The sequence below is a fragment of the Monodelphis domestica genome, chromosome 7, assembly GCF_027887165.1.
Source record: "Monodelphis domestica isolate mMonDom1 chromosome 7, mMonDom1.pri, whole genome shotgun sequence".
Taxonomy (NCBI): domain Eukaryota; kingdom Metazoa; phylum Chordata; class Mammalia; order Didelphimorphia; family Didelphidae; genus Monodelphis; species Monodelphis domestica.
Window position 1 is genome coordinate 18,717,898 of NC_077233.1, and position 26,270 is coordinate 18,744,167.

Here is a 26,270-nt window from a genome sequence, read left to right on the forward strand (position 1 = left end):
GAGCCAGGCCTGGAGATCCTGGGTCCAAATCTGGCCTCAGACATTCCTAGCTATGTGACTGTGGACAAGTCAAGTCACCCCTGCTGCCTAACCCTCCCCACTCTTCTGCTATGGAACCATAGTATTGATTCTAAGGTGGAAGGTAAGGGTTAAAAACATCAGGGTGGGGGAGGAGGGCAGTCCTCTAGCGGGTGCTCTGTAGAAGGGGCGTGGGAACTCTGCCTGGTTGCCCATGATGGCACAAGGGGTTGGCAGGTGCTTGGCTGACATCTTCATAAGCCCTGTGCCCAGCCTGCCCTGGTGCTAATGGTCCAGGAAAGCTGGTCTGGGAGGAACTGCTGTTGCTGCCTCTCAGCCATCCCCTTCCTCCACTGGGCGCTCGCTGGGCATCGCTCTAACATCAGATTGTCAGAATTTGCTGGGGATTGCCACTGACCTTGCTGGCTTCCCATTTTGTTTTAATTATACTTTATTCTTTCCTGGCCTCCCCTTCCTCAATCCTTACTTTTTTTTTTTTAACCCCTCACCTTCCGTCTTGGAATCAATACTGTGTATTGGCTCCAAGGCAGAAGAGAGGTAAGGGCTAGGCAATGGGGGTAAAGTGACTTGCCCAGGGTCACACAGCTGGGAAGTGTCTGAGGTCAGATTTGAACCCAGGACCTCCCATCTCTAGGCCTGGCTCTCCATCCACTGAGCTACCCAGCTGTCCGCCTCACTTTTTTTTAAACCCTTCCCTTCCATCTTAGATTCAATCCTCTGTGCTGGTTCTAAGGCAGAGGAGCAGTGAGGTGAAGTGACTTGTCCAGGGACCCCCAACCAGGGGGTCTTGGAGGCCAGATTTGAACCCTGGATCTCCGTCTCAGTCCATTGAGGTGCCCTGCTGCCCAGTAGTTAGATGATTATCACAGCAGGATTCTCGTCACGGAGCCCAGACGTGGTGCCGTGTGGAGATTCTGTCCTTGCTCCTTCCTCGTCTTGGTTGTGGTGAGTTGCTGCTGTCAACCCAGGCCTCGAGCCTCATCATGGCTCCTGGGGTCCATGCAGGCTCTGAGCTGTGAGGGCCGGAGCCCGGGATCCGAGGGGCCAAGGGGAGTCGCTTCTTGGTCCTGTGGGGGCTCGCGGGGAGGCTGGATTTCGCTACTGGTATTAATTACTGAGGCTGTTGGGGGCTCCGAAGGCAGGAACATTGAGCTCAGACTGGAGGCTGATTTGAAGGGTCACCAGCGACCCAGCGTGAGGGCCTCCTTCTCGGCCCAGACTGTCCGGCGGGAGGGGGCAGCCCTGAGGATCCGGGTGCCCCGGGCCAGCCTGTGCTTGGGCCCTGCCCCCGGGGCTGGGGGGGCGGCGGGGGGCCCTTTGTGGAGGCCGCCATGCCGGATGGCTGGTAAGCAGGAATGTGGTTCCCGTGTCAGAGGTCGTGCGCGGGGCCGGTTGCCAGGCCGGGCAGCTGCCGCAGCGTGGGCCTGGCTCAGTCTGGCCTCAGCCCTGCCCAGCCATGTGACCCTGGCTGAGTCACCTCCCCCGACGGCCCCCGAAGAGCTGGCTGCGGGCCGGCGCCTGGCAGTGAGCCCCAGACTTGTTACAGGGGTTATGCCTCGGACAGAGGAGAGCCCGTTTGGGGGAGGCCCCAAGGCCGGGCTTGGCTGGGCGGAGGTGGCCGGGCCGGTGGGATGGCCAGCAAGACCAGACTCGAGGGGACACGTTACGGGCTGGGGCCGTATCGGGGGGCCTTAAAGCCCGGAGTGGATGGGACGGCCAAGAAGTCTCGGGTCCTCCCGGCCCGGCCCAAAGTTTATGTGGTCGCCATCCTCCCCGTCGCCGGGGCTGCCCATCGCCGCTGGGGACTTTGCTGGGTCTCCTCGTGAGCCACGTGCTGGGATTCTCTGAAACCTCATTGGGGTCTTGGTTTTGTCGTGCGTGTGTGTGCGTGCACACACGTGTGTACATGTGCGTGTGTGGGTGTTGTGCGAGCCTGTGTGTAGTGTGCATGTGCGCACATGGGTGTGTTGGTGTGCACATGGGTGTGTTTGTGTGTGCGCACATGGGTGTGTTTGTGTGTGCGCATGTGGGTGTGTTTGTGTGTGCGCACATGGGTGTGTTTGTGTGTGCGCACATGGGTGTGTTTGTGTGTGCACACGTGGGTGTGTTTGTGTGTGCGCACATGGGTGTGCGGGGATCCTGCCCAGGCCGGGGGCGGCGTGGCTCGTCCGGGCTCTCCCAGTGAGACTGTTTCAGCGCAGGCTCTTCTGCTTCCTTTTCAGGAGTACATCATCCGCGTGCAGAGAGGAATCGCCATAGAGAACAGCTGGCAGGTAAGGCAGGTTGGGAGCCCCGAGCACCGGGGCGCCCCTCTCCCCCATCGATGTGCCCCTCCCCCATCGAGCTCTGCTGGGGGCACAAAAATAGTCTCCAGGAATTCCTTTTCAAGCAATTCCTAGAACCTAAGAACAGAGGGCGGAAACGGCTTTTCCCCTTTATTTCCGAGAGCACTTCCCGTTCTGGGCAGCCGCCCAGGCCCGCCGCCACCATCCCCCTCCATCCCCCGCCTCGGAACCTTCCTGAGGCACCCACGGGAGGCTTGTCCCCCGGGGATCCCCCCCCCCCCCCATCTACCGGCTGCTGCCTCTGTCGTCATGGCGAGAAAGAGGCCCGAGACGGGCAGAGACGGACGGACAGAGTCACAGACAGACCCAGAGACAGACCCAGAGATGCAAACAGAAAGACAGACAGACAGAGAGCCTGGAAGAGTGAGCTGCGGTCATTTCTGCCTGCCCACTCTAGAATCCCTCTTGTCCTGGGGCCCCTCGTCCCCAGTGGGGATGGGGAGGTCTTAACAGGGGCGCTGGGCTGGCCAAGGATCCCCCTGAGCTCTCTCGCTGTCTCTGCCTCTCCTGTCTGTCTGTCCCCTCCTTTCTCCCCTTCCCTCTCCCCTCCTCCTTTCTCTTCTCCCCCCTCTCCCCCCCCCCTTTCCCCCTCCCTCCCCCTCCCCCTTCCCCCTTTTCCCCCTCCCTCCCTCCCCCTCCCCCTTTCCTTCTCTCTCTGAATTGTCCCGAGTCACACGCATGTGGTGGGGCTAGTGAGGGCTGCTGAAGCCGCTTCCTCTGAGAAAAGGGAAGCGGCCCGTTGTGGCTTGGAGTAGAGAAAGTCTTCCTGAGGCACTCCTCCCCCCCCCCCCCCCCCGCCCGCCCCATGAGCCCCCCAGCAGCCTCTCTGTCCGTCTGTCTGTCCGTCCGTCCCTTCGGACCCTCGGGGCACCCTGGGCTCGGCCCTCCGCTTGGCCTTAATCAAGTGCTTTTCCTCCATTCACTTTCCTGTCTGAAAACAGCCAGGTTTTGCCTTGGCCTCGTCGTCCCTTCAGGCCGCTCTCTTGGGCTCTTTCCTGTCCTCTTCTGTCCCCCCGTCCAGTTTTCAGGCCCCCCTTTCCTGAGACTCCCCCACGCCTGGTCGGGGTGGCCGCGGCGCCTTCTCTGGGCCGCTCTTTGGGCCTCTCCTCCTCGAGGCCTCGGTGCCAGCAGGGGAGGCGGCCGTGGGACAGCCGACAGGATGATGATGTAGAGACAGGAAGAACTGAATTTGAATCCTGCCCTGCCTCGGGCCAGACAGAGGAGGAGCCCCCGCTCAGCTTGGAGGGAGGCGGGTCTCCCCCCCCCCCCCCCCCAGCCCGGCAGACAGCTGCGAGATCGCCAGGGGAGGCTCCGCTCTGCATCTCTGCTCATGCCCGTCCCCGGCGCCACTGTGCCTCGGGCTGTCTGCCGCCTCCTCCAGGGCCCTCAGTTCCCTCCTCTGCAAAGTGGCCTCCCAGGTCCCCCCCAGGCGCCTAGGGCAGTGCGGAGTCCCCGGCGGGTGCTGCCGCTGTGTCATGCCCTGCTCTTGTCCCCACAGATCGTGAGACGATACAGTGACTTCGACTTACTCAACAGCAGCCTGCAGGTGAGTGCCGGGCAGGGCCGGGGCCTCGGGGGGAGTCTATTGGCTGCATCTGACGCCCAGCGAGGAAAGGAACCCCCAGAGGGGACCCGGGGGCGGCCAGTGGCCTTCCACGCCTGCCCCCACGCCCAGATGGGTTCTGAGACATCGGGGCACCGGGAGGGCCAGGGCTGGGGAGACGAGGACCACCTTGACCCCCCAAGCCTGACTGTGTGCCCGGGCGCAGCATCTGCGTGTTCTGTGGGCATCTGCACCCCCTCCCGCCCAGGCCCTCGCCGGATCAGCCCCGCAGACAGCCTTCTCCCCAGCAGCGTCCGAGAGAGGACGGGAAGCCGCTGAGGATGGGGACCGAGAGGATGCGATGGGCTCCGGTGTTGGGGACCTCTTGGCTCCAAGGGCAAGGCTGGAATCTGCAGGGGAGACAAAGGGTGCGCCGGAGACCGGTGCCAGCGAGTGGAGACCATGCAGCAAGCGTGGGAATGGCATGGGCAAGCTTGCGGCCTCAAGGAGTCGGGGGAGACGAGATCCACGAGGCACATGCGGGGATGGGGGAGGTGGGAGACAGGGAGGAGCCCCCAGGAGGCAGGCAGGGCTTGGCCACTGTAAGATAATTTTAGCATTGTGACTTGAAAAATCTAAATTAATTGGTCACCAGGGGAAATCCCCAATAATAAAATACCCAAGTCAGCTGGAAATGATGGTGATTTTAATTAATAGAGAAAGAGGGAATTAAGGAGAAGAGAGAGAGAGAGAAAAGAGTTAGTTCATTTAAACTGCTCCAGTTCAGGCTGAGCCAGGCAGGAGTTAAAGGCCTTGGCCAAAGTGCCCTCCCTGAGCCCAAGGGAAAGGAAGTCAGTCTTATCACTCACCACGAGACCGTCTCAAGGAAGCTGTCTGAGGGAGATCCTCCAGACTCAGTTCCAGTCCTGAACTCACCTTTTTGCTGCTCATCTAGACCTCCTTTTAAAAAACTTTTCTCTTATGTCACCTCCCCTAGATTTTCATGTCTACCAATCACAGTAGACACTTTTTCCCAGGACTGCCCATTCTTAGTTCTCACCACTCTTTAGTTCTCACCTTCTCTGGTTAGATTTTATCTTCTGAGGTACTTCACACCTCTTTGTTAAACTCATCTTTTGTGAGTTACTTGACCTTTTTGTGATTAATTTAACCTTTTCAGGTACTTAACACCTTTTTGTATTAGATCTAAAAATAGACTTAATTTAAGGTCTAGCTTCACTATAAGGTTTGCGTTAAGTACCTTCATTGTTCAATTGGGAGTTTACAACTTTATCTTCCCCTAAAGTATGTCTGAGTATGGGTGGAGTAATGTAAAGTTCACACCACGGTGGGTGAGGAGACCCATCCGTGCTGTTCAGGGGCATGACCTCGCACTCAGGGCAGTGTGGAGCCAAAGAGGGTGAAGGAGGAGAGTCCAGCCCCGGGGGATGGCCTGGAGCCGGGGGGCCGGGATGAGAGGGGGCCAAGGTCGACAACCACCTCCACTCTGAACCTCCCTGTGGCCATACCAGGCCCCTCGTCGGGGGGCGGGCAGTGCCTCCCCAGTGCTTGGCATGGTGCCCGGCACACAGCAGGGACTTGATAAGTGTTTAGCAGAGCATCTCTGAATGCACCTGAGCTCCGGCCCAGAACAATGCGAGCGTCGAGGGGAGGAAGCCCGCTTCTGCCGGGGACAGAGAGAGTTGCGGATGGACACGGGCAGGCTTGTCCCCTGCCGTTCTGTGGAAAGAAAAAGACGTGGCGTGGGCTGGGCACGAGGCTGGGCCCTGATGATGGCGCCTCAGAAGCCGCCCATCCCTGCCTCGGGCAGCTGGAGGGCTCTTTGCTTTCCTGGCTGCCTGCTATGGAGGCTGGAAACATCCCTGTAAAGATCTGATGAACAAATAAGAGAACTGAAGCCCAGAGCCCAGAGCCCGGAGCCTGGAGCCTGAAGCCCAGAGCCCAAAGCCCGGAGCCCGAAGCCCAGAGCCCAAAGCCGGGAGCCTGAACCCCAAGCCCAGAGCCCCAAACCTGGAGCCCAAAACCTGAAGCCTGGAGCCCGGAGCCCGAAGCCCAGAGCCCAGAGCCCAAAACCTGAACCCCAAGCCCAGAGCCCAAAACCTGGAGCCCAAAACCTGGAGCCCGGAGCCTGGAGCCCGGAGCCTGGAGCCTGAACTCCAAGCCCAGAGTCCAAAGCCTGGAGCCCAAAACCTGAAGCCTGGAGCCCAGAGCCCAAAGCCGGGAGCCTGAACCCCAAGCCCAGAGCCCAAAGCCTGGAGCCCAAAACCTGGAGCCCGAAGCCCGGAGCCCAAAACCTGAACCCCAAGCCCAGAGCCCAAAACCTGGAGCCCAAAACCTGAAGCCTGGAGCCCGGCGCCCGAAGCCCAGAGCCCAAAGCCGGGAGCCTGAACCCCAAGCCCAGAGCCCCAAACCTGGAGCCCAAAATCTGAAGCCTGGAGCCCGGAGCCCGAAACCCAGAGCCCAGAGCCCAAAACCTGAACCCCAAGCTCAGAGCCCAAAACCTGGAGCCCAAAACCTGAAGCCTGGAGCCCGGCACCCGAAGCCCAGAGCCCAAAGCTGAGAGCCTGAACCCCAAGCCCAGAGCCCAAAACCTGGAGCCCAAAACCTGAACCCCAAGCCCAGAGCCCAAAACCTGGAGCCCAAAACCTGAAGCATGGAGCCCGGCGCCCGAAGCCCAGAGCCCAAAGCCGGGAGCCTGAACCCCAAGCCCAGAGCCCAAAGCCTGGAGCCCAAAACCTGAAGCCCAGAGCCCAAAACCTGAAGCCTGGAGCCCGAAGCCCAGAGCCCAAAACCTGAAGCCTGGAGCCTGGATCCCGGAGCCTGGAGCCTGAACCCCAAGCCCAGAGTCCAAAGCCTGGAGCCCAAAACCTGAAGCCTGGAGCCCAGAGCCCAAAGCCGGGAGCCTGAACCCCAAGCCCAGAGCCCAAAGCCTGGAGCCTGGAGCCCGGCGCCCGAAGCCCAGAGCCCAAAGCCAGGAGCCTGAACCCCAAGCCCAGAGCCCAAAGCCTGGAGCCCAAAACCTGGAGCCCAAAACCTGAAGCCTGGAGCCCGGCGCCCGAAGCCCAGAGCCCAAAGCCGAGAGCCTGAACCCCAAGCCCAGAGCCCAAAGCCTGGAGCCCAGAGCCCAAAACCTGAAGCCTGGAGCCCGGCGCCCGAAGCCCAGAGCCCAAAGCCAGGAGCCTGAACCCCAAGCCCAGAGCCCAAAGCCTGGAGCCCAGAGCCCAAAACCTGAAGCCTGGAGCCCGGCGCCCGAAGCCGAGAGCCTGAACCCCAAGCCCAGAGCCCAAAGCCTGGAGCCCAAAACCTGAAGCCCAGAGCCCAAAACCTGAAGCCTGGAGCCCGGCGCCCGAAGCCCAGAGCCCAAAGCCGAGAGCCTGAACCCCAAGCCCAGAGCCCAAAGTCTGGAGCCCAGAGCCCAAAACCTGAAGCCTGGAGCCCGGCGCCCGAAGCCCAGAGCCCAAAGCCGAGAGCCTGAACCCCAAGCCCAGAGCCCAAAGCCCGGAGCCCAAAACCTGAAGCCTGGAGCCCGAAGCCCAGAGCCCAAAACCTGAAGCCTGGAGCCTGGATCCCGGAGCCTGGAGCCTGAACCCCAAGCCCAGAGTCCAAAGCCTGGAGCCCAAAACCTGAAGCCTGGAGCCCAGAGCCCAAAGCCGGGAGCCTGAACCCCAAGCCCAGAGCCCAAAGCCTGGAGCCCAAAACCTGGAGCCCGGAGCCCGAAGTCCGGAGCCCCGGGGGTGGGCTGGCAGCGCTGGAGCTTCCTTCTAGAGAAGTTTCTTTCTCAAGTAAAGGAAGTTGTGTGACGGGGCGCCGAAGCAGCCATGAAACCGGCAAAGCGTACATTCACGGCCGACCGTGATAGACATTCCTTCGGCGGGCCGAGAGGGGCCGTCTGTGCGGCTCCCCCGTCCGTGCGGCCCTGCACTCGCACTCGGCACCGGATGGGCTGAATTCTCGGATGTGGGCGGCTTCGAGGGCAGCTTCTTGGCTGTCTGGGCTTCCTCTCCTCCGCCGTTCCGGGCTGAGATGCCTGAAAACGGAGAAGAGCGTCCCTAGGATCAAGTGAAGCGGGCCGCCTTCGGGTCCCCTTCGGTGAGGACTTCTGGGGAGGCTGGCCGAGGGGGGCAGAGCCCGGAGCTCCCGGAACAGATGGCTCCGGAGGAGGGGGACGCGCCAGCCTTGTGCGGTTCTTTCTTTTTCCTTGGGGGGGGGGGTCGAGTGCTCTTGGCGCGCCTTGACTCGTCGGTCCCTCGGCCGGCCGTCACCGACATCTCTGCTTGGCCGGCTGCGCTTTCAACAGTGCAGCCCTTCGGGGGGGACCTTCCCAACAGTGGCTGAAGGCCCGGACGGCGCTGAGGAGCCTTCAGAGCACTGTCCAAAGGAAGAGGGAAGCTCGTAGGGCCTCCGCAGTCCCGAGTGGTCCGGGCGGGGGTGGGGGGCCTCTGCCCTGCCGGTCTCCAGCTTTCCGCCGGGCCGGCGGCGGGCGGGCTCATGGCTTTCCCTGTTCTGTCCAAGATTTCCGGGCTGAGCCTGCCTCTTCCTCCCAAAAAACTGATCGGCAACATGGAGCGCGAGTTCATCGCCGAGCGGCAGAAGGGCCTCCAGCGCTATCTCGACGTCATCACCACCAACCACCTGCTGGCCAACTGCGAGCTGGTGAAGAAGTTTCTCGACCCCAACAACTATTCCGCCAACTACACCGGTGAGTGCTGCCGGCGGAGGACGCCGTGGGGGGAGACCAGGCCTGGAGCGCCCCGCTTCTCTCGGGCCGGGCCACTTTTGTGGCCCCGGGGCCCCTTGGGTGGCAGCACGTCCTGGCACCGGAGGCCTTTGGCGGCCCAGATCCCCAGCCCCGTCCTGGCCGTCCCCGCTCTCTGTACCCCCGTGGTCCTTACCTGGAGTGGGATCCCTCCTCCTCTTGTCTCTCCTGGTCGGCCCCTCCGCCTCCTCCAGGAAGCCTTCCCTGCGAATCCTCTCCTTCCCCATTTGACTCGGAGGAGGCCAGGCTGGCTGCTCGGCATTCGCTCTGAAAGCACTTCAAGGCTGGGCGGCGATGCCGTGGGGGGTTGTGGGCTGGCGGGCCTGACGTCCGGGTTCTAGCTTAGACGTTACTCCTGGTGGGCCCCAGCCGAGGGAGTCCGTTTCCTCGTTCTCTGGGAAGGGGCAGGGGCCGCAGCCGGCCTGCAGCGGGGTCCTGGGTTCCAGTCTGGTCTCAGACCCTTCCCAGCCCCCTGCCGGCCCCTTGCCTGCCCTTACGGCGTCCATCCTAGGGCGGAAGGTGAGGGAGCAGAGGCTGACCCGCCTCTTGCCGCGGGCCGCTGCCAGGCACTAACACTTCCCCCATCTTTGCAGAGATTGCCTTGCAGCAGGTCTCCATGTTCTTTCGCTCAGAGCCCAAATGGGAGGTGGTGGAGCCCCTGAAGGACATAGGTGAGTCCCGCCCCTCCCCCTGGGGCCCTGGAAGCCAGGGGTCCTGGGTTCCGATCCACCCTCAGACACTGTCCCCCCTCCCACCCCCAAACCCCCAGGGCTTTCCGAAGCTCTTTCCACATAGGATCTCACTTCTTCCTGCCAGCAGCCCAGGAGGCAGGCACTGCTGATGTCCCCATTTTATAGCTGTAGAAACTGAGGCAGGCTGTGGGGCCATGACTAGGGCAGGGTTCCCCGATGGGAATAGGGGGTGGGGAGCTCTCGTGAGGCATAGAGCGAGATCCAGCCAGGGACGTCACTGACTGGGGCCTCCTCTGGGGAAGCCTCTGAGGCCGACCTCCAGAGCGGACCCCAAGGGGGGTCCCGTCACCCCGGGACGGCCGGGCCAGGCCTGACACAGCATCTGTGCTTCTCTCCCCCGATGCCCGCCTGCCAGGCTGGAGGATCCGTAAGAGATATTTCCTCATGAAGAGCAAGAACCAGCCCAAGGAGCGGCTCGTGCTCAGCTGGGTACGTGGCGGGGCCCGCAGGGGCCGGCCGGGAGTCGGGCCGGGAGTTAGGCTAGGCCAAGAGTTAGCCTAGGCTGGGAGTCAGGCTAGGCCAAGAGTCAGCCTAGACCGGGAGTCAGGCTAGGCTGGGCGTCAGGCCGGGAGTCAGGCTAGGGCAGGAGTCAGGCTAGGCTAGGAGTCGGGCCGGGAGTCAGGCTAGGCCAAGAGTTAGCCTAGGCTGGGAGTCAGGCTAGGCCAAGAGTCAGCCTAGACCGGGAGTCAGGCTAGGCTGGGCGTCAGGCCGGGAGTCAGGCTAGGGCAGGAGTCAGGCTAGGCTAGGAGTCGGGCCGGGAGTCAGGCTAGGCCAAGAGTTAGCCTAGGCTGGGAGTCAGGCTAGGCTGGGCGTCAGGCCGGGAGTCAGGCTAGGGCAGGAGTCAGGCTAGGCCGGGAGTCAGGCTAGGCTAGGAGTCGGGCCAGGAGTCAGGCTGGCAGTCAGGCTAGGTCCGGAGTCAGGCCAGGAGTCAGGCTAGGCCAAGAGTTAGCCTAGACCGGGAGTCAGGCCGGGAGTCAGGCTAGGCTGGGAGTCAGGCCGGGAGTCAGGCTAGGCTAGGAGTCAGGCTAGGTTAGGAGTCGGGCCAGGAATCAGGCTGGCAGTCAGGCTAGGCCAGGAGTCAGGCCAGGAGTCAGGTTAGGACGGGAGTTAGGCCAGGAGTCAGGCTAGGCTAGGAGTTGGGCCAGGAGTCAGGCTGGCAGTCAGGCTAGGCCAGGAGTCAGGCCAGGAGTCAGGTTAGGACGGGAGTTAGGCTAGGCCGAGAGTCAGGCTAGGCCGAGAGTCAGGCTAGGCCAGGAGTCAGGCTAGGCCAGGAGTCGGGCCAGGAATCAGGCTGACAGTCAGGCTAGGCCAGGAGTCAGGCCAGGAGTCAGGTTAGGACGGGAGTTAGGCTAGGCCGAGAGTCAGGCTAGGCCGAGAGTCAGGCTAGGCCAGGAGTCAGGCTAGGCTAGGAGTTGGGCCAGGAGTCAGGCTGGCAGTCAGGCTAGGTCCGGAGTCAGGCCGGGAGTCAGGCTAGGCCAGGAGTTGGGCCAGGAGTCAGGCTAGGCTAGGAGTTGGGCCAGGAGTCAGGCTGGCAGTCAGGCTAGGTCCGGAGTCAGGCCGAGAGTCAGGCTAGGCCTGGAGTCAGGCCGGGAGTCAGGCCAGGAGTCAGGCCAGGCTGGGAGTCGGGCTGTGGCCTCGGAGCTGGGCCGTGCTGTCCCCGGGAGATCCAGCGGCGGCGGGGGTAGGGGGGCCTCGAAACACCGACGTCCCCGCGCTTTCTGCCCTGCAGGCCGACCTGGGCCCGGACAAGTACCTGGCGGACAAGGACTTCCAGTGGCTCATCCGGCTCCTGCCCTCCTGCTCGGTGAGGGCCTCCCCCTGCCTTGGCCACATCTCCCCTCCCCACCCTGGCCCCAGGCTACTTGCCGTGGCAGAGACCAGGCCCAGAGCCTGGAAGGCCTGAGCCGTGCCCACCTGTGCCCACCTGAGCAGGCCCCGCCGCCCCAGGGGGCTTCCCTGGTGCCTGGCTGGGCATGAACGGCTCCTGGTGCCCCTCTCTGCTCAGGCCCCTGGGGGCTCTTGTCTCTACCCGTCTCCCCCTCTCCTGGCACGTGCAGTTGGCATGCTCTGCACCTGTGGGCTGGTTTGGGCACAGAAGACTCACTGGCGCCTGGAGAGAGCAGGCCCGGCGTCAGCGCCGACCACTGGGCTGACGCGGCCCTCGTGCTCTTTGCCCTGACAGCACCCCCACATCTACCGAGTCACCTTCTCCACGGCCAGCGAGTCGTCCGCTCTGGTCATTCGCACGTTCAACGAGAGGGGAACCCTGAGGGACCTCATCTACAAGGTACGCGCGGGCAGCCCACAGGGTCCTGGATTTGAATCCTAGACCTGCCACAGCAGAGGTGACACTGGGATGGCCTCTCTGAGGCTCGGTTTTCTCTTCTGTAAAATGGGGGCAGCATTGCTGCCCCAGATGTCAGCCTTCTGCCGGGCGTCCAACGGACCCTCTGGGCCGTCTGACAGGCAGTGCAGGGCCTGGAGCTCTTGATTTCAATGTAGAAAAGCCAGCGTAAGGGGCAACTGGGGGTCTCCGCATGGAGCCAGACCCAGGGACGGAGGTCTGGCTTCTCATCTGGCCTCAGACACCCCGGCCAAGCCCTGACCCTGAGGCCCAGCTCCGAGCACTCCGCAGGTAGCGAGCGGCCCCTCCTCTCCAGAGCCGCCTCAGCTGCCCCTGGTGTTCTGAGGCTTAAACAAGCTCTCTGGAGTGCTCTGTGGAGGGCAGGTGGGGGAGAGCGCTCTGAGCCCCAGGCGCCAGCCAGCCTTCTGGAGGCCCAGGCTGCCCCTTGGAGGCCCGGCCGGGGTGGGAGGCTGCCCTCGCCGGGGAGGGGAGGCTGAGGGTCTGGGGAGGGGAGGCTGCGGGTCTGGGGAGGGGAGGCTGCGGGTCTGGGGAGGCTGTCCTGGCTGGTATGGGGAGGCTGTGGGCCTAGGGAGGCTGCCCTGGCTGGGGAGGGAGTCTGCGGGTCTGGGGAGGGGAGGCTGCGGGTCTGGGGAGGGGAGGCTGCGGGTCTGGGGAGGCTGTCCTGGCTGGTGAGGGGAGGCTGTGGGCCTAGGGAGGCTGCCCTGGCTGGGGAGGGAGGCTGTAGCTTCGGTTTGTTTTCCCCAAAGGCCAAGCCCAAAGAGCCCTTCCTGCGGAAGTATGGCAGCCCCAAGAAGGCGCAGGGCCTCGAGCTGGCGCACATCAAGGCCTTCGGCCGGCAGATCCTGGAGGTGAGCAGAGCCGCCCCGAGGCCCACAGGGGGATGGGCAAGTGGGAGGGACCTGCTTGTGCCTGTGCAGCGCTGCGGGCAACTCCACGTGCCCAGACCACGAGGCGTGTCTCCTCCGCACGCGGGGCCTCACAGAAGCTGCCCTTCAGGGCCCTTTGGGGGGTCTCGCGTGTGCCCGTGCGCGGCCTGCGCGTGGATGTGTCGCTTGCTTAAGTGTCATTGCATGAGGGCCAGCTCGGACGGCGTCTCGGGTCAGAGGGGGAGGGAAGGCCTGACATTTGGCTCCAGTGTTTAAAAGCACCTTCTAAAATGGTTCTTCTTATAATGGAGGTAAAAAGTAAAATGTCATTTTTTAAAATGGAAGAAAAACGCTGGGTTGTGTCAGGGTTAAAATTGTGGCTGAGACTGAGTGTAATAATCGTTTTGGTCGCCAAGGAGTTTATGGGCAAAATCTAAGGAGCACCCGAGTCAGCTGGAGATTTTGTGCTGATTGAGTCGATAGTGGAGGAGAGGAGAAGGAAGGAGGAGAGGGGCAGGTTTCCCCCCCCGGCCGGCACCTGGCGGGGAGCTCAGGAGCAAAGGTTTGGGGCTATGAAGGAGGAAGGAGTCGAGCCGGAACTCCAAAGGGAAGGGCTCAGCCAAGATGCCCGAACCTGAAGGCAGCTCCAGGGCAAGACAGCAGCTGCCACCCCACCAAGACGTCAGAGCGCCTCGCAGGCGGCCAGCCAGAGCGTCTCTCTGGGCAGAGGCGTGAGAGGCGGCCCCCGAGGCTGCTCTCGGCCCGGAAAGACGCCTCGGCGTCCCTTCTCTGACAGGGAGCTGGCGAAGGTGGGCCGAAGCCTCCTGAGCTTCGTCGGCGCCTCTGCCTCGGCAGAGGGGACGGCGGGTGCGAGGCCTCGAGGGAGGCCCGAGGAGGAGGGCCAGACTCTTCCTCCCACCTGGAGGCAGCCCCCGGGTCAGGCTGCCGTAGAACTCTCAGAGGCTCCCGTGGGGGGCAGGCGGGGGCTGGGCCGGCGTCTAAAAGCCTCCGGCCGCGCTTGTCTCGCCCTCGCAGGCACTCAAGTTCCTCCACGACAAGGGCTTCCCGTACGGACACCTTCACGCCTCCAACGTGATGCTGGAGGGCGACACGTGCCGCCTGCTGGACCTCGAGAACTCCCTGCTGGGGCTGCCCTCCTTCTACCGCCCCTATTTCTCCCAGCTGAGGAGGATCAACGTGAGTCCGGGCAGGAGCGGGGGGCGTCCCGGGGGCTTCCCTGCGCCCGGCCTAGCCTCGGCCGTGACCCTCCGCTCGCCCCCCGCAGACCCTGGAGAGCGTGGACGTGCACTGCTTCGGCCACCTGCTCTACGAGATGACGTACGGGCGGCCGCCCGACGCCGTGCCGGTGGACACGTTCCCGCCCGCCCCGTCGGAAGCCGTGGGTCAGTGCGTGGGCTCCCAGGGGTGGGGCTGGCACGGGCGGGCCACTCACTGCCCTCCCCGTCCTCCGTGTCCTCCTCCTCAAAATGGGGCGATTCTGCCCGCCAGCCCATGGGGGGGGGGGCAGAGGCGGGAGGCGGGCATTCCTGCCAACCAGCCTCTTCCTCCAGCCTCTCCCGCCGGCCTGTCTTCCTGTCCATAGTGTCGGTCCGGGGCTCTGCCTCTATTTACTCATCTGTCGGTGCCCATCCCTTCCTGTCTGTCTGTCTGTCTGTCTGTCTCTCCCTCCGTCTCTCCCACTGCAAAGCTGACCCCAGACAGTTTGGGGGGGCCCAGCCGGGGCTCAAAGGACCCCCACAGTCCTCTGCCGCAGTGTTGGGGGCTCAGACGAGGGGCTTCTGCCTTAGAGGCGGCTCTCAGGGTCCCTCCGGCCCCTGGGGTGGCCCCGTTGTGCTGGGTCGGAACCGGATCGGGCTTTCTCGTCCTTCAGAACACGTATCTTTCCGGGCTCTCCCCGCCCCGTCTCACAGGCCTGGGGAGGTCCGCTGGGGGGGAGGACGTCCTGCCGGCGCGCTCGGCTCACCCGTGTCTCTCTGCAGTGTCCGTGCTGGAGGCCGTGCTGTCTCCGGAGGCCTGCAAGAACGGCGCGCCCAGCGTCTCCCGCCTCCTGCAGATGCCGTAAGTCCCTGCTGGGAAGGGCAGGGAGGGCGCCCGCTCCGGCCCGGCCTCCTCTTTGCCGGGGGATGGGGGGGGGGGGGCAGCTCTGTATTCTGGGCCCAAACGGCTGGAATCGACCTTCCGGGACGTTCTCGGCTCGCTCGAGTTTTTCTCGAGCCCACGTTTTTCTGCCTCGTGGCTGACTTTAAAGAGCAACCCAGGCGTTTCCCTCCCTGTAATCCTGACCTCGCTCCAGCCTGGCGCGTGTAAAGAACTGAAGAGACGCCCCGTGCCCGGGGCCTGGGGAGCACGTGGGAGCCCCCCCACCGGGGGCTCCCAATCCCCCCTTGTTTGTAGTCGCCACCCTCCAAAGAGGAGAGCCGGCGGCCCTCCTGGAGGAGGCAGCCCTCTGCTTTTGTCTAAAGAGAAGGGAAGGGCGCTGCGTCGGCCGCTCTGGTCAGGGAGCTCCCGCGGCCTCTCTTCTCGGTTCCCCTCGTGGGCGCCGGGGCGAGGAGGGACGCTCTTCCGCCCCCTGCCTGGGTCGGGCCAGGAGGGGGCCCTGGGAGGGGCTCTGAGGACGGCCAGCGTGGGGAGCCCCAGATCAGGGAAGTGAGCCAACGAGCCTACCTGAAGGGGCGCCAGAGCCACCGCCCACAGGGGAATGCGGAGGCAGACGGGCCTCCGGGGGCCCTGGAGGGCGAGGCTGAGGCCGCGGGGAAGGCCGCGCGCTGCGGGGCCTCAGGGGGCGGGAGAGGCCGCAGGGCCTGGGCTCGGGGCAGCCCCGCTGGTCCCCCGCTCGGTCGGGAGCCAACAGCCCCTGTAAAAGGGGCTCGTTCTGCGTTTGCAGGTTATTCAGTGACGTTTTCTTGGCCAATTCCGAGAAGCCGCAGTTTAAGGTAAGGCGGACCTCGTAGCCGGGGCCGTGGGGGCTGCTGGCTGGGCGCCACTTTGGGGGGTGGCTATGGCGGGGGCCTCCATGGTGCCTTTAAGGACGTCCCCTCACGGAGGACCTTCCTAGTCGAAAGTCAAAAGAAAACGATTTTCAAGTCCATTTTTTCTCCAGTGGGTCCACTCAGGAATCACCCAACCTCTTGCTTGGCCAATCAGAGCCCCGGGACCCCCCCCCCCCCCACAGCGCATCTGCTCGCTTGCTTTCACCCCGCGTTCTCCCCGCCAGCCCGTGCAGCCATGCAGGCTTTGAGAGCAAACAGGCCTCGCTGGGACCGACCGAAAGATGCTCCAGCTCGTTTTCGAGGCCATTGACTTTGGCTCGAGGGCAGCGAGCTCTGCGCCTGCCCCCTCCGTGGCCAGGCCTGCACCCTGCCTGTGCCGGATGGTGGGCCTCCAGCCAGGGAGGGAGGTGCTTTGGAAGGGAATAAAAGCGCCATTTGCCGCGCGTGGCCCAGGGCAGAGAGCATGGCTGGAGGGGCCCTGCGTGGGCCCTGCGCTTCCTCGGGGCACGTGTCTGACGGGAGGCCCTTCCTGCCAGTGTCTCCTGGGAGGGCCGCAGCCCGAGGGCCCGGCTGGGCGAGGGCGCGTGTCGGCGGGTCCTTCCTCCTCGGGGCTGGGGGCCGCTTGTCCTAGAAGGAGCCGCCGCTCTGGCTTCACCCTTTCGCTCCTTCTCTCCCCAGATCCCCGCCAAGCTAAAAGAGGCGCTGAAAGTGGCCAAAGAGTGCATAGAGAAGAGGCTCGTGGAAGAGCAGAAACTGGTAAGCGGCTCCTGTTCTCCGTCTTCCATTAGCCGCCCTCGCAGAGAATGCGGCTTCTGGATGGGTGGGTGGGTGGACAGACAGATGAGTGGATGGATGGATGGACAGTCAGATGGATGGGTGGGTGGATGGACAGACGGATGGGTGGATGAATGGACAGACAGGTGGATGGATGGATGGACAGTCAGATGGATGGGTGGGTGGATGGACAGACGGATGGGTGGATGAATGGACAGACAGGTGGATGGATGGATGGACAGTCAGATGGATGGGTGGGTGGATGGACAGATGGATGGGTGGATGAATGGACAGACAGGTGGATGGATGGATGGACAGTCAGATGGATGGGTGGGTGGATGGACAGATGGATGGGTGGATGAATGGACAGACAGATGGATGGGTGGATAGACAGACAGGTGGATGGATGGATGGATGGATAGTCAGATGGATGGGTGGGTGGATGGACAGACAGATGAGTGGATGAATGGACAGACAGGTGGATGGATGGATGGACAGTCAGATGGATGGGTGGGTGGATGGACAGACGGATGGGTGGATGAATGGACGGACAGATGGATGGGTGGATAGACAGACAGGTGGATGGATGGATAGTCAGATGGATGGGTGGGTGGATGGACAGACAGATGAGTGGATGAATGGACAGACAGGTGGATGGACGGACAGATGGATGAATGGATGGACAGACAGACGGATAGATGGGTGGGTGGATGGATAGAACATCGATTAAGTGCTTCTCTGTCCTAATCACCTCACTATGATCTGGGGATACAAAAACAGTCAGTGAGCGGCCCCCTGGCCTCAAGTACTTGAAGTTTGCACAAGAGAAAATGGTACACAAAGGGGAAGGCCGTGTAGGGCTGCTGGTTTGGGAAGTGGAGAAGGAATAGACTTGGTCGTGAGGCAAGCATGATCCGGGCTCCTCGTGAGCGTGGTGGTCCGGGCCAGGGTTGTGGGTCCGAGGAGGGGCTTTCTCTAGCGCAGAAGGGCAGTTCTGACACAGTGGAGAGCTTTAGAGAGGGGTGGGAGAGCTGGGAGTGTCCAAACCGCCCGTCCTGGAGAAGAGAAGCGGAGGAAGTGAGCAGAGAATGGGTCTGTCTGGGCTACACAAGATGCTCTTTGTTTGTGCAAAGCGATGCACGAGGGGGCGGAGGGGCTGCTGGTCACTGGCGGCTCTCCGGGAGCTCTCAGTCTGCCAGGGTGAGACGACTTCCCCACGAAGGGCTGGGACACAGGCCGAGAGGAGAGAGGAGCAGCCTGGGCCCAAGAGGAGGCCGGTGCCACGGGCCAGAGTGCTCGGGGACGAGCTTCGTCGGGCCCCGAGACGCTTCTCTAAACACAGGCACTCCCCCTTTCCGATGGGGCAGCCCCCTCGGCCAGCGTGGCGAGGACGCCTCTTACACTGACGCGGTGCCATCCCAGGCGTGTCCCAGCCAATCTCTGACTCGTGTGGGGGTCGGTGAAGAGCCCGTCTGAAAGGGTGGCAGGGAGTGAGAAACCGAGCCGGGAGGACGAGGAGCCGAAGCCGGGGGGCGTCTCCCGGGGCGGGGACATGGCGGCCTTTTTGTTGACTAACGTCACCCAAGGACGAGCGGACTGAGGAGGAGATGCCCCACTGGGTGCTCCCCACGCACTGCCGTCCAGCCTCGCCAGCCCCCGTGTCCAGCACACGCACACGCGCACACGCACACAGACACGCACAGCCACCCCTCTCCCCCCAGTGACCCATCCTGGCCCTGGCCATGTCCCTGACCCAGAGGGACCCCGCAGAGGCCCCAGCACTCCTGAGGGGGACCCGAACCAGAATAAATGTCGTTCGTGTCCGATTGGACTGTAGAGGACTTGTAGAGGAAGAAATGGAGGCGCCGAGGCTTGGGACAGCCCTCGGGGAGTCTCGCTTTTCTCAGGCGCAGTCCAGGCTCTCGAGGCCGTGAGCCGCGGGGATGAGGCTGGCCTTCATCAGGAGGCCCCGATGGCAGCGAGAGCCCCCTTGGGGGCAGAGATGGGCCCCCAATGAGCCCTTTGGGGCAGGGCGGGCCTGATGCTTGTGGTGGTGTTTTGCAGATTCACCAGCACCGCCGACTGACCAAAGCCAAGTCCCACCACGGCTCCGAGGAGGAGAGGAGGAGGAGGAAGATCCTGGCCCGGAAGGTATGGGGGGCTCCTCGCAGCCCGCTTGGGGGCAGGGACTGGTCACGGATTTGCACGTTCAGCCTGCAATAGGTCCTGCTCTTCCCCTGTGAGAGTCAAGCCCTAAAGGGCAGTGTGGCTGGGGGGGTTGGGGGGGGACTGCCGGGCGGCTCAGTGGGTGGACAGCTGGGCCCAGAAACTGTAAGATTTAAAATGGTTGAAGGCCTTAAACTGTAACAGTTAAAAGAGTGATGTTGTAAACTGTAGTGAGTTAAAATGGTGGAAGATATAAATTGTGATAGATATAAGAGAGGGTGAGTAAATTTGACCGCAGAAAATATGTTTCACTACAGTGTCTTGGTTTTTAAATCAAATATAAGGTGGTCGCCAGGGAAATATTCCCAATTATTCAAATACCCAAGTCAACTGGGTTTTATAGAGATTTTAATTAATACAAATGTGGAATTAAAGAAAAGAGAGAAAGAGAGAAAAAGGAAATAAGTATGAAGGGCCTTAAGCCAACATGGCCTAGTCCTGAGTCTTGAGAGAGATCAGTCAGTCAGTCTTTTAACACTCACCACAAGGTCTGCCTAAGCAAGGATTCTAGTGGCACAAGGCCAGCATCAATCTCAGCTGCTTTCACCAGCTCTCTCCTCCATCTGAATGTTTCAGAATCAGTCCTTCCTCAATCTGAATGTTTCAGAATGACGTCCAGCTCTTCTCTGAGCTCTTATTTTTAAGGGCAAAATCTCCTATGTCACCTCCCCTAAGTTCTTCCATCTACCAATCACTGTAGATGTTTTCCAAAAGACAGCCCATTTTGAATTCACAGCTGAGTAGATTAATCTCTTTAGTAAGTCAGAAAAAAATGCTGCTGTGTGGACTAATTTCATTAAGAGAAAACCTCTGATTAAGTTTTCACCTTTTAGGTCTAAGTCGTTTACAAGTTGCCCCACCTTTATAGGCACTTAGCATCCCGTTGTATCAATTCCAAAAATAGGCCTGGCTCAAAGAACTCCTTTCCTTTATAAGTATGGTTTTCAAGTACTTTCATTGTTTAGCAAGGAGTTTTCTGCCCTAAAGCATTCTTAAGTATGGGTGGAATAGAGGTCCTCCCATAGCAAGGATTTTTCTCCCCTAAAGCAGTCTTAAGTAGGGGTGGAGTAGGGATACTCCCATATCAAGGAGTGTTCACATTCAAGTAGAGTTCTCACTATCTGGTAGGGAATTATTTCAAGTAGGGAATTGGAGGATTCCTCAATGTGGAGTAAAATTTTTAACATTCATAAGTCTGTGAAATTTTAAGGTTTACCAGATGGAGGTCCTGGGTTCGGGTCCGGCCCCATACACGTCCTCGCTGGGCACGTCTCTTACCCCCATTGCCTGGCCCTGAGCGTTCTTCTGCCTCGGAGCTAAGCACAGGATGACTAAGGCGGAAGGGAAAGGACAGGCGGCTAACAGAGAAATTCCTGACCAGCCTCCCTCCCATGAATGTCCACATGTACAGACAGGCGTGGCGACTCATGTGTGTGTGTAATCGTGCATGTGGTCATGGGCACAGACGACTTCCTATGTAAAAAGACTTAAAAACAGAAGTGTGCGGGGTTTGCCTTTGTGCCTCAGGAATCGCTTCTCCGAGTCTGTTTACTGCTCCCTAACAGCAGTGATTTGGGTTCGATGCCGGGCCGTGCGATCCTGTCACAGACCCATTGGGTGGTCCGGCAGAACCTTCCTGGTCTGAAAAATAAGCCCTCGCTCTGTCTTGGCATAATCCTGTGAGTTTGTTCCAAGGCAGAAGCGGGTGAAGGGACTTGCCTGGTGTCACGTGGCCAGGAGATGTCTGAGGTCAGACTTGAACTCGGGTCCTGCCCTCTCCAGGCCTGTCTCTCCATCCATGGAGCCCCCTAACTGGCCTTCAAATTGGTTTTAAGGACACAAAATAAAATACACAGGATTGCGAGGGAAGCGAGTTACATCAGAATGCACGCATGTTGTCATGTATGTTATCTGCACGCACATAGGCATGCTTTTATAACACCGTTCACAGCCCTCTGTTGGGAGCCCCTAAATGAGAGGCTGTGACGCCAAAGGCCCCAGCAGGGCCCTCGGCACCCTCTGAAGCCGTCCTTTCCCTGGATGCCGCCTCATTCTCGCTCCCTTCTCTCTCCTTTAAGAAATCTAAACGCTCCGCGTTAGAAGGCAGCGAAGAGCACTCGGCCAAGTACAGCAACTCCAACAATTCAGGTAAGTGGCTCGAAGCGGCTGCGCTCCGTCCGGCCTCCCGGGCTCTCCAGTCTGCGGATCGGGGTGGACGGGAGGGCAGTCGAGGAGAAATTCTGCCTGTCTTCACCATTCCTCCACGAGGGGCAGCGAGGGGGGAGCTTCTGGGTTCAGTTCGATTCCTCGCCGGGCGACCCCCGTAGCCTGGGCCGGGCCGCTCTCCGGCCTTGGGACCAGCGCACAGTCCTGCTCCTAAGATGGAGGGACGGTAAAGGAGAAGCGACGGGCAGGAAGCGGCCCTTGTAAGGACGCAGCCACAGCTGGGCTTCATGGCTGCAGCCTGGGGGGGCTGCTCAGCCGCGTCTCCCTCAGAAGTGGGGGGGGGGGCGGGGGGGGCCATTTTGTGGCTGTGAACGAGAAGCAGCCTGAAGAGCCGTGAAATGGTTCCGAGACAGGCAGTCGGTGGAGGACTAGGCCAGGAGCCAGACGATGAGGCCCCACCTCAGGGCTTCACTCGAACATCCAGCGACGTGAGGGGCCCCCGGGGGCCCTGCCTGCCTGCCCCATCCATCTGGGCTCAGGTGGATGGCCAGAGCCCGAGGTGGGTGGGAGGATGGACACGGATGGGCAGAGGGACAGACGGGAGAGAAATCGTTGCTGAGCAGGGTTCAGGATCCCCCTGCCAGGCCGCGGCCTTACGCCCTGAGGGAGGAGGGGCGCCTGGGGATGATGATGCAGAGCCGGCAAAGATGGCAGCTTGGGCGGACTTTGAGATAGGCCAGAGCAGAAGGACCAGGAAAAGGCAGGGGAAAGCGGCTTTCTAGCACCACTGAGCAGAGAGTACGCAACGCTCTTTCATTTTCTGGGTTAATGCTGAATCGTCAGCTCCCATTTTTGTGAGCCCTCGCCTTCCCTCTCAGAATTGATACTGCGTGCTGGTTCCAAGGTAGAGAGCAGTAGGGCTAGGCCATGGCGGTCAAGTGACTTGCCCAGGTCACCCAGCTGGGAAGTGTCGGAGGCCGGATTTGAACCCAGAACCTCCTGTCTCTAGGCCTGGCCTTCAGTCCACTGAGCCCCTCCAATCTTCTTTCATTAATGGGAGGCTTTATTTTTGTCTTAGCAGGATCTGGGGCAAGTTCTCCACTGACATCGCCATCATCTCCAACTCCACCCTCGACAGCAGGTGAGTGAGGACGTGACGAGCCTGTAGGTTCAGCTTTTGGTCCACAACAGGGACCCATTCCCAGGAGCTGCGGCTGGCATCTCAGGTGTCCTTAGGAGAAGGCAGGGAGGCCTGGGATTGGAAAAGCAGCTTGTGGGACTCCGCCTGTGCTTCTCCTCGGGAAGATTTCCCTGTACGTGGCCCAGGCTTGCGGTGGCCAGCTGCCCTGCGGCAGGGTTGTATGTGGGTACATGATGCGAGCCCGCCTGAGCCCGTCCTCTGCCTCCGTCTTCGTTCCCAGAGGCTCTAAGTACGGCCTCCCTTGTTGTATTCCTGCCCGTCTTGCCTATGTTCACAGTCGATCACGGGCTCGTGGCTAGCCCTTAGGGTTGGGCAAGTTTTCCATTCAGAATAAATCGTCGCCTTCTCTTGGGCCCTGCGGTCGGAGGAGCTCAGCAGTCCTGGGGTCTTGCCTCAGCTTCCTCCGGGCTGGGGCTTGGGGGTGGCAACCCGGCTGCAGAGCCGGAGACCCTCAGGAGGAGGCCACAGAGATCCGGAGAAGGGGGGCTTCCAGCCCAAGAGAGAGGCGGACCCAGCCCTGACCGACAGCCTCTGCTCCCACCGTCCTTCCCTGACCGGCCTTCACACCCCAGTGATAGTTATGGTGTGTGGGGACAGCTGTGGGGCTCAGTGGATGGAGAGCCGGGCCCAGAGACGGCAGGTCCTGGGTTCCAGTGTGGCCTCGGACGCTTCCTGGCTCAGTGACCCTGGACCAGTCACTTCCCCGCCTTGGCCTGCCCTGCCCGCTCTTCTGCTGTAGAACAAATACAGTGTTGAATTTGACATGGAAGGTCAGGGTTAAGATCAATAGAGGCAGACAGACAAACAGACTGGGGGACGGGGAGAAGTGGAGGATGACAGCGTGAGGGGACGCCAAACCAAGCCCACATCTTCTGGAAAGGGGCTCCTCCTGGAGGCCGAGCTGTGTTCAGGATTCGGATGTTGCTCCGTTTGCTCTCCTCTCAGACCCTGCAGGGTTGTGCTGTGGGCTGTGTTCTGGCAGGGCCTGGAGAGCATGTGATCATACACGTGACAGCAGGGCCTGGAGAGCATGTGATTGGACACGTGATGGCAGGGCCTAGAGAACACGTGATCAGGCACGTGATGGGAGACACGCAGGACAGATGAGGGGAAATTGTGACAGTCAATCTCTGCGAATAGAGCCGGGAGGTTCTGGGTTCCAGTCTGGCCTCAGACTTCCCAGCAGGGTGACTCTGGGCCAGTCACTCCCCCCCCATGGCTGAGCCCCAAGGGCTCTCATGCCTTGGAGCAGCTACTCTGTGCTGATTCTGAGGTGGCAGGGGAGGGTTTAAATGAAATTTCACATGTGCAAGAAGGTCTCAAACTGGATACAGGGAGGACTCCTCTGAGTCTTTGAGCTTAACTGCCATGGGACATCTGGGACCTCCAGATCATCTTTTGGGATCTCCCTCAGGCAGCGTCCCTTGAGATTAGAGAGGAGCCTCGGCCTGGGTGCATCTGCCTGGGTGGCTTTGGCCATGGCCCTGCTGCTCCCTGGGCCTCGGTCTTTTCATCTGTGAAATGCATGGGTTGCGCTTGGCCTCTGGACTTTCAGGCCCCAAGACAGCATCTTGGAAATTGGTGTTCAGGCCTGCGGCTGGAGCTTGTTCCAAAGAAGAGAGCAGAATGTCGACAAGAGGATGATTGCCTCAGCCAGATCCGGAGTCTCGCCTTTATCCCAAGAAGTAGTGCTGGAGGCTGGGGGAGCCCAGCCTGCTTGTTCTTTAGATTCTTATTCAGAGCACCTCCGCTGCAGGATGCAGGAGGTGCAGAGCACCTCCCTCCCTCTTGGCCCCAAGATTCCATTCCATTGCTGGGTCTGGCTCCCACTGAATATGCCATTTCTAGCCTGTGACATTCCTCCCTCTCTGCCTTTGCCTGGGCTGTGCCTGCAGCCTGAAATGCCTTCCCTGCCTGAGAGGATGTCCGGCTGCCTTCAAGACTTGATGCAGGTACCCTGGCTGACCATCACCAGTGTCTCTGTGGGATATGGGGTCCTGGAAGCAAGGCCATTCCCATTTTACAGGGGAGGAAACAGAAGCATAAAGAAGTCAAATGACTTGCCCAGGGTCTCTAGGCCCAGCTCTCCATCCTCTTCACTGCCCCACTGCTCTCAGCATGGGTGGTTTCTTTTTGTTATCAAAGGAAGAATTGACAAAGCTAGACAAATCTGCAGGGTCTTAGTGGAATCCAAAGGAGAGTCAAGAGACCGAGACCGGGCCAGGGAGGGACAGAACAAGCAGTGCCTGGACTTGAGCGCTCTAATGGTTGATCTGGCACCACCACACCTGTCTGGGCCTCTGGGCAGCTCCTGCCCTGCCCACCCCCATTCCTGGGGGAGGTAGCAGGATGTCATCCAGGCCCTGGGCTCATCTGAGACTCGAACCCTGGTTTGGCCTCTGCCTCTAAAGAGCCCCAAACACCGCAGCCCACCCCAGGCACCTGGCAGGCTACAGGCAGATGGAAAGAGCTGGGACATTTGCCTGCTCCCCTGAAGCATGTCTTTGTGGGGTGGGGGGTGCTCCCCCTGCCCCCTAGTATCAGCCCTGGGGGCTCCATCGGGGTCAGGTTCTCCCCTTTGTGAGGGTGATGAAGGATGGGGAGTGGGCTTTGAGGGAGGCCAGGGAGCCTTTAAACCCCAAACAGGCCCAGGATGCCTCCTTGCAAAGATGGTTCCAGGCTGTGCTTTAACAGCTGAAGCTCCCAGGGTTGTGAAGGCCAGTTTTCTCCTCCTACCCTTGTGATCCCATCGAAGAGGCAGAATGGGGGGAGGGGAGCCTTGACTGTCTGGGAGCCCCTGAATTCTTTCCCTTTTCCTCTGTCCTTGGTCTCTTTTTTGCTGCCTCTGATGCATGTGGATGCTCTAACCTCCCAATAATGACTTGTGTCCCCTCTCTCTCTCTCCCTCTCTCCTTCTCTCTCTCTTTCTCTCTCTCTCTCTCTCTCCCTCTTCTCTCTTTCTCTCTCTCTCTCTCTCTCTCTCTCTCTCTCTCTCTCTGTCTCTCTTCCCCTCTCTCCCCTCTCTCTCTCTCTCTCTCTCTGTCTCTCTCTGTCTCTCTCTCTCTCTCTCTCTCTCTCTCTCTCTCTCTCTCTCTCTCTCTCTCTCTCTCTCCTGGTTTCCATAGAGCATGCGCCATTTTGAAGGTGAATTTTCGGTAAAGTAAACGGTGATGTTTTCTCTAACTTTAAAGATGCTTCGTTTCTGTGTGAGATGTAACCTTGTTTTCCTGAGTTGCTTCCATATTGAGCAAGTTGAAGAGCAGGAAAAGTGATTAGAAGGCAGTTCTGGGGCTAGGAAAGTCCATTGAAATAGAGCATCTTTAAAAATAAGAATAATACCAATAAGGGACCTCCTTTGCATTCATCCCATCCTCATAACAGACCTTAAAAAGTTTCCATTTTCACTTTGACGGTCATTTTAAGACGTAAAACCCTCCATCGGCGGCCAGTCGTCTCAGGGAGCTGTGGTGCTCTGGAGGGCCTCAGCTAAACAAATACCCATCGATGAATGGGCCCAAGGAAATTTTCTGTCCCTGTTTGCTCGGCTTTCCTCAGCACTGCACTGAGATGGCTGGCCGTACAGAAAAGATCCAGAGCAAGCCGGGCCACAGTCTCTTTCAATAAAGCATTTTTCAGCATTTTCCAGATTTCTTATGGAACAGGAAACCTCCTTCTGCCCTCCTGCTCTCTTCTCTGCCAGGCTATCAGATTAAGTCCCGTCTGAACTCTTCTGAAAGAGACTGGAGTGGAGATGGGGATTCTTGTTGCCAGTGGTCGGAGGAGTGGACTGAGCAAGGGGGAGGGATTTTGAGAAATAAGGATTGGTGGGAGAAGGAGAAAATGATGGCGGGCTGGGACTTCGGGGGCCCGAGGAGGTCATGTACGAGATAGCTGGCTCAATTCCTTCCTTTATCTCGTCTTTGTGGAATAGGAGAATGGAACATGGATCCTGGGCAATCCCAGCATTGGGGGATCCCTGGCCTGTGGTCAGTAGTGAAAATGGAGAGTTGCTGGTCCTCATTTTCCATCAGTCATCCTTCATGTTCCTTAGTAGCTAAATCACCCTGGAAGGGCTTTATACATTGGCTTAAATTGGGAGCTTTGCTGAGCATATGTTTAGAATGCCTGTAGGAGGTCCTAGAGGGGAATGGGTATAGGGGCTACCCAGAGGAGTTGGGCACATGGTTGCCCCCATAGCCAGTGGC

General features: G+C 60.4%; 1 protein-coding gene across 8 annotated transcripts in view; it reads left to right on the forward strand.

The window, feature by feature from the left end:
- PXK (PX domain containing serine/threonine kinase like) overlaps nt 1-26,270 on the forward strand; it is a 48,840-nt gene that overhangs the window by 17,243 nt on the left and 5,327 nt on the right. For 2 of the 8 annotated variants that reach the window (XM_056804288.1, XM_016424420.2), the window contains exons 2-17: nt 2,262-2,312; nt 3,883-3,930; nt 8,461-8,647; nt 9,298-9,375; nt 9,812-9,885; nt 11,186-11,260; nt 11,639-11,743; nt 12,568-12,669; nt 13,723-13,884; nt 13,973-14,090; nt 14,688-14,766; nt 15,593-15,641; nt 16,377-16,454; nt 18,537-18,623; nt 20,777-20,846; nt 21,943-22,005. In XM_056804288.1, coding sequence (XP_056660266.1) covers nt 2,262-2,312; nt 3,883-3,930; nt 8,461-8,647; nt 9,298-9,375; nt 9,812-9,885; nt 11,186-11,260; nt 11,639-11,743; nt 12,568-12,669; nt 13,723-13,884; nt 13,973-14,090; nt 14,688-14,766; nt 15,593-15,641; nt 16,377-16,454; nt 18,537-18,623; nt 20,777-20,846; nt 21,943-22,005 — 1,426 coding nt within the window. Of the gene's footprint in view, nt 1-2,261; nt 2,313-3,882; nt 3,931-8,460; nt 8,648-9,297; nt 9,376-9,811; nt 9,886-11,185; nt 11,261-11,638; nt 11,744-12,567; nt 12,670-13,722; nt 13,885-13,972; nt 14,091-14,687; nt 14,767-15,592; nt 15,642-16,376; nt 16,455-18,536; nt 18,624-20,776; nt 20,847-21,942; nt 22,006-25,190; nt 25,221-26,270 lie in introns of all 8 variants that reach the window. The other 6 variants (XM_056804289.1, XM_056804290.1, XM_056804291.1 and 3 more) reach the window with 5 other exon arrangements.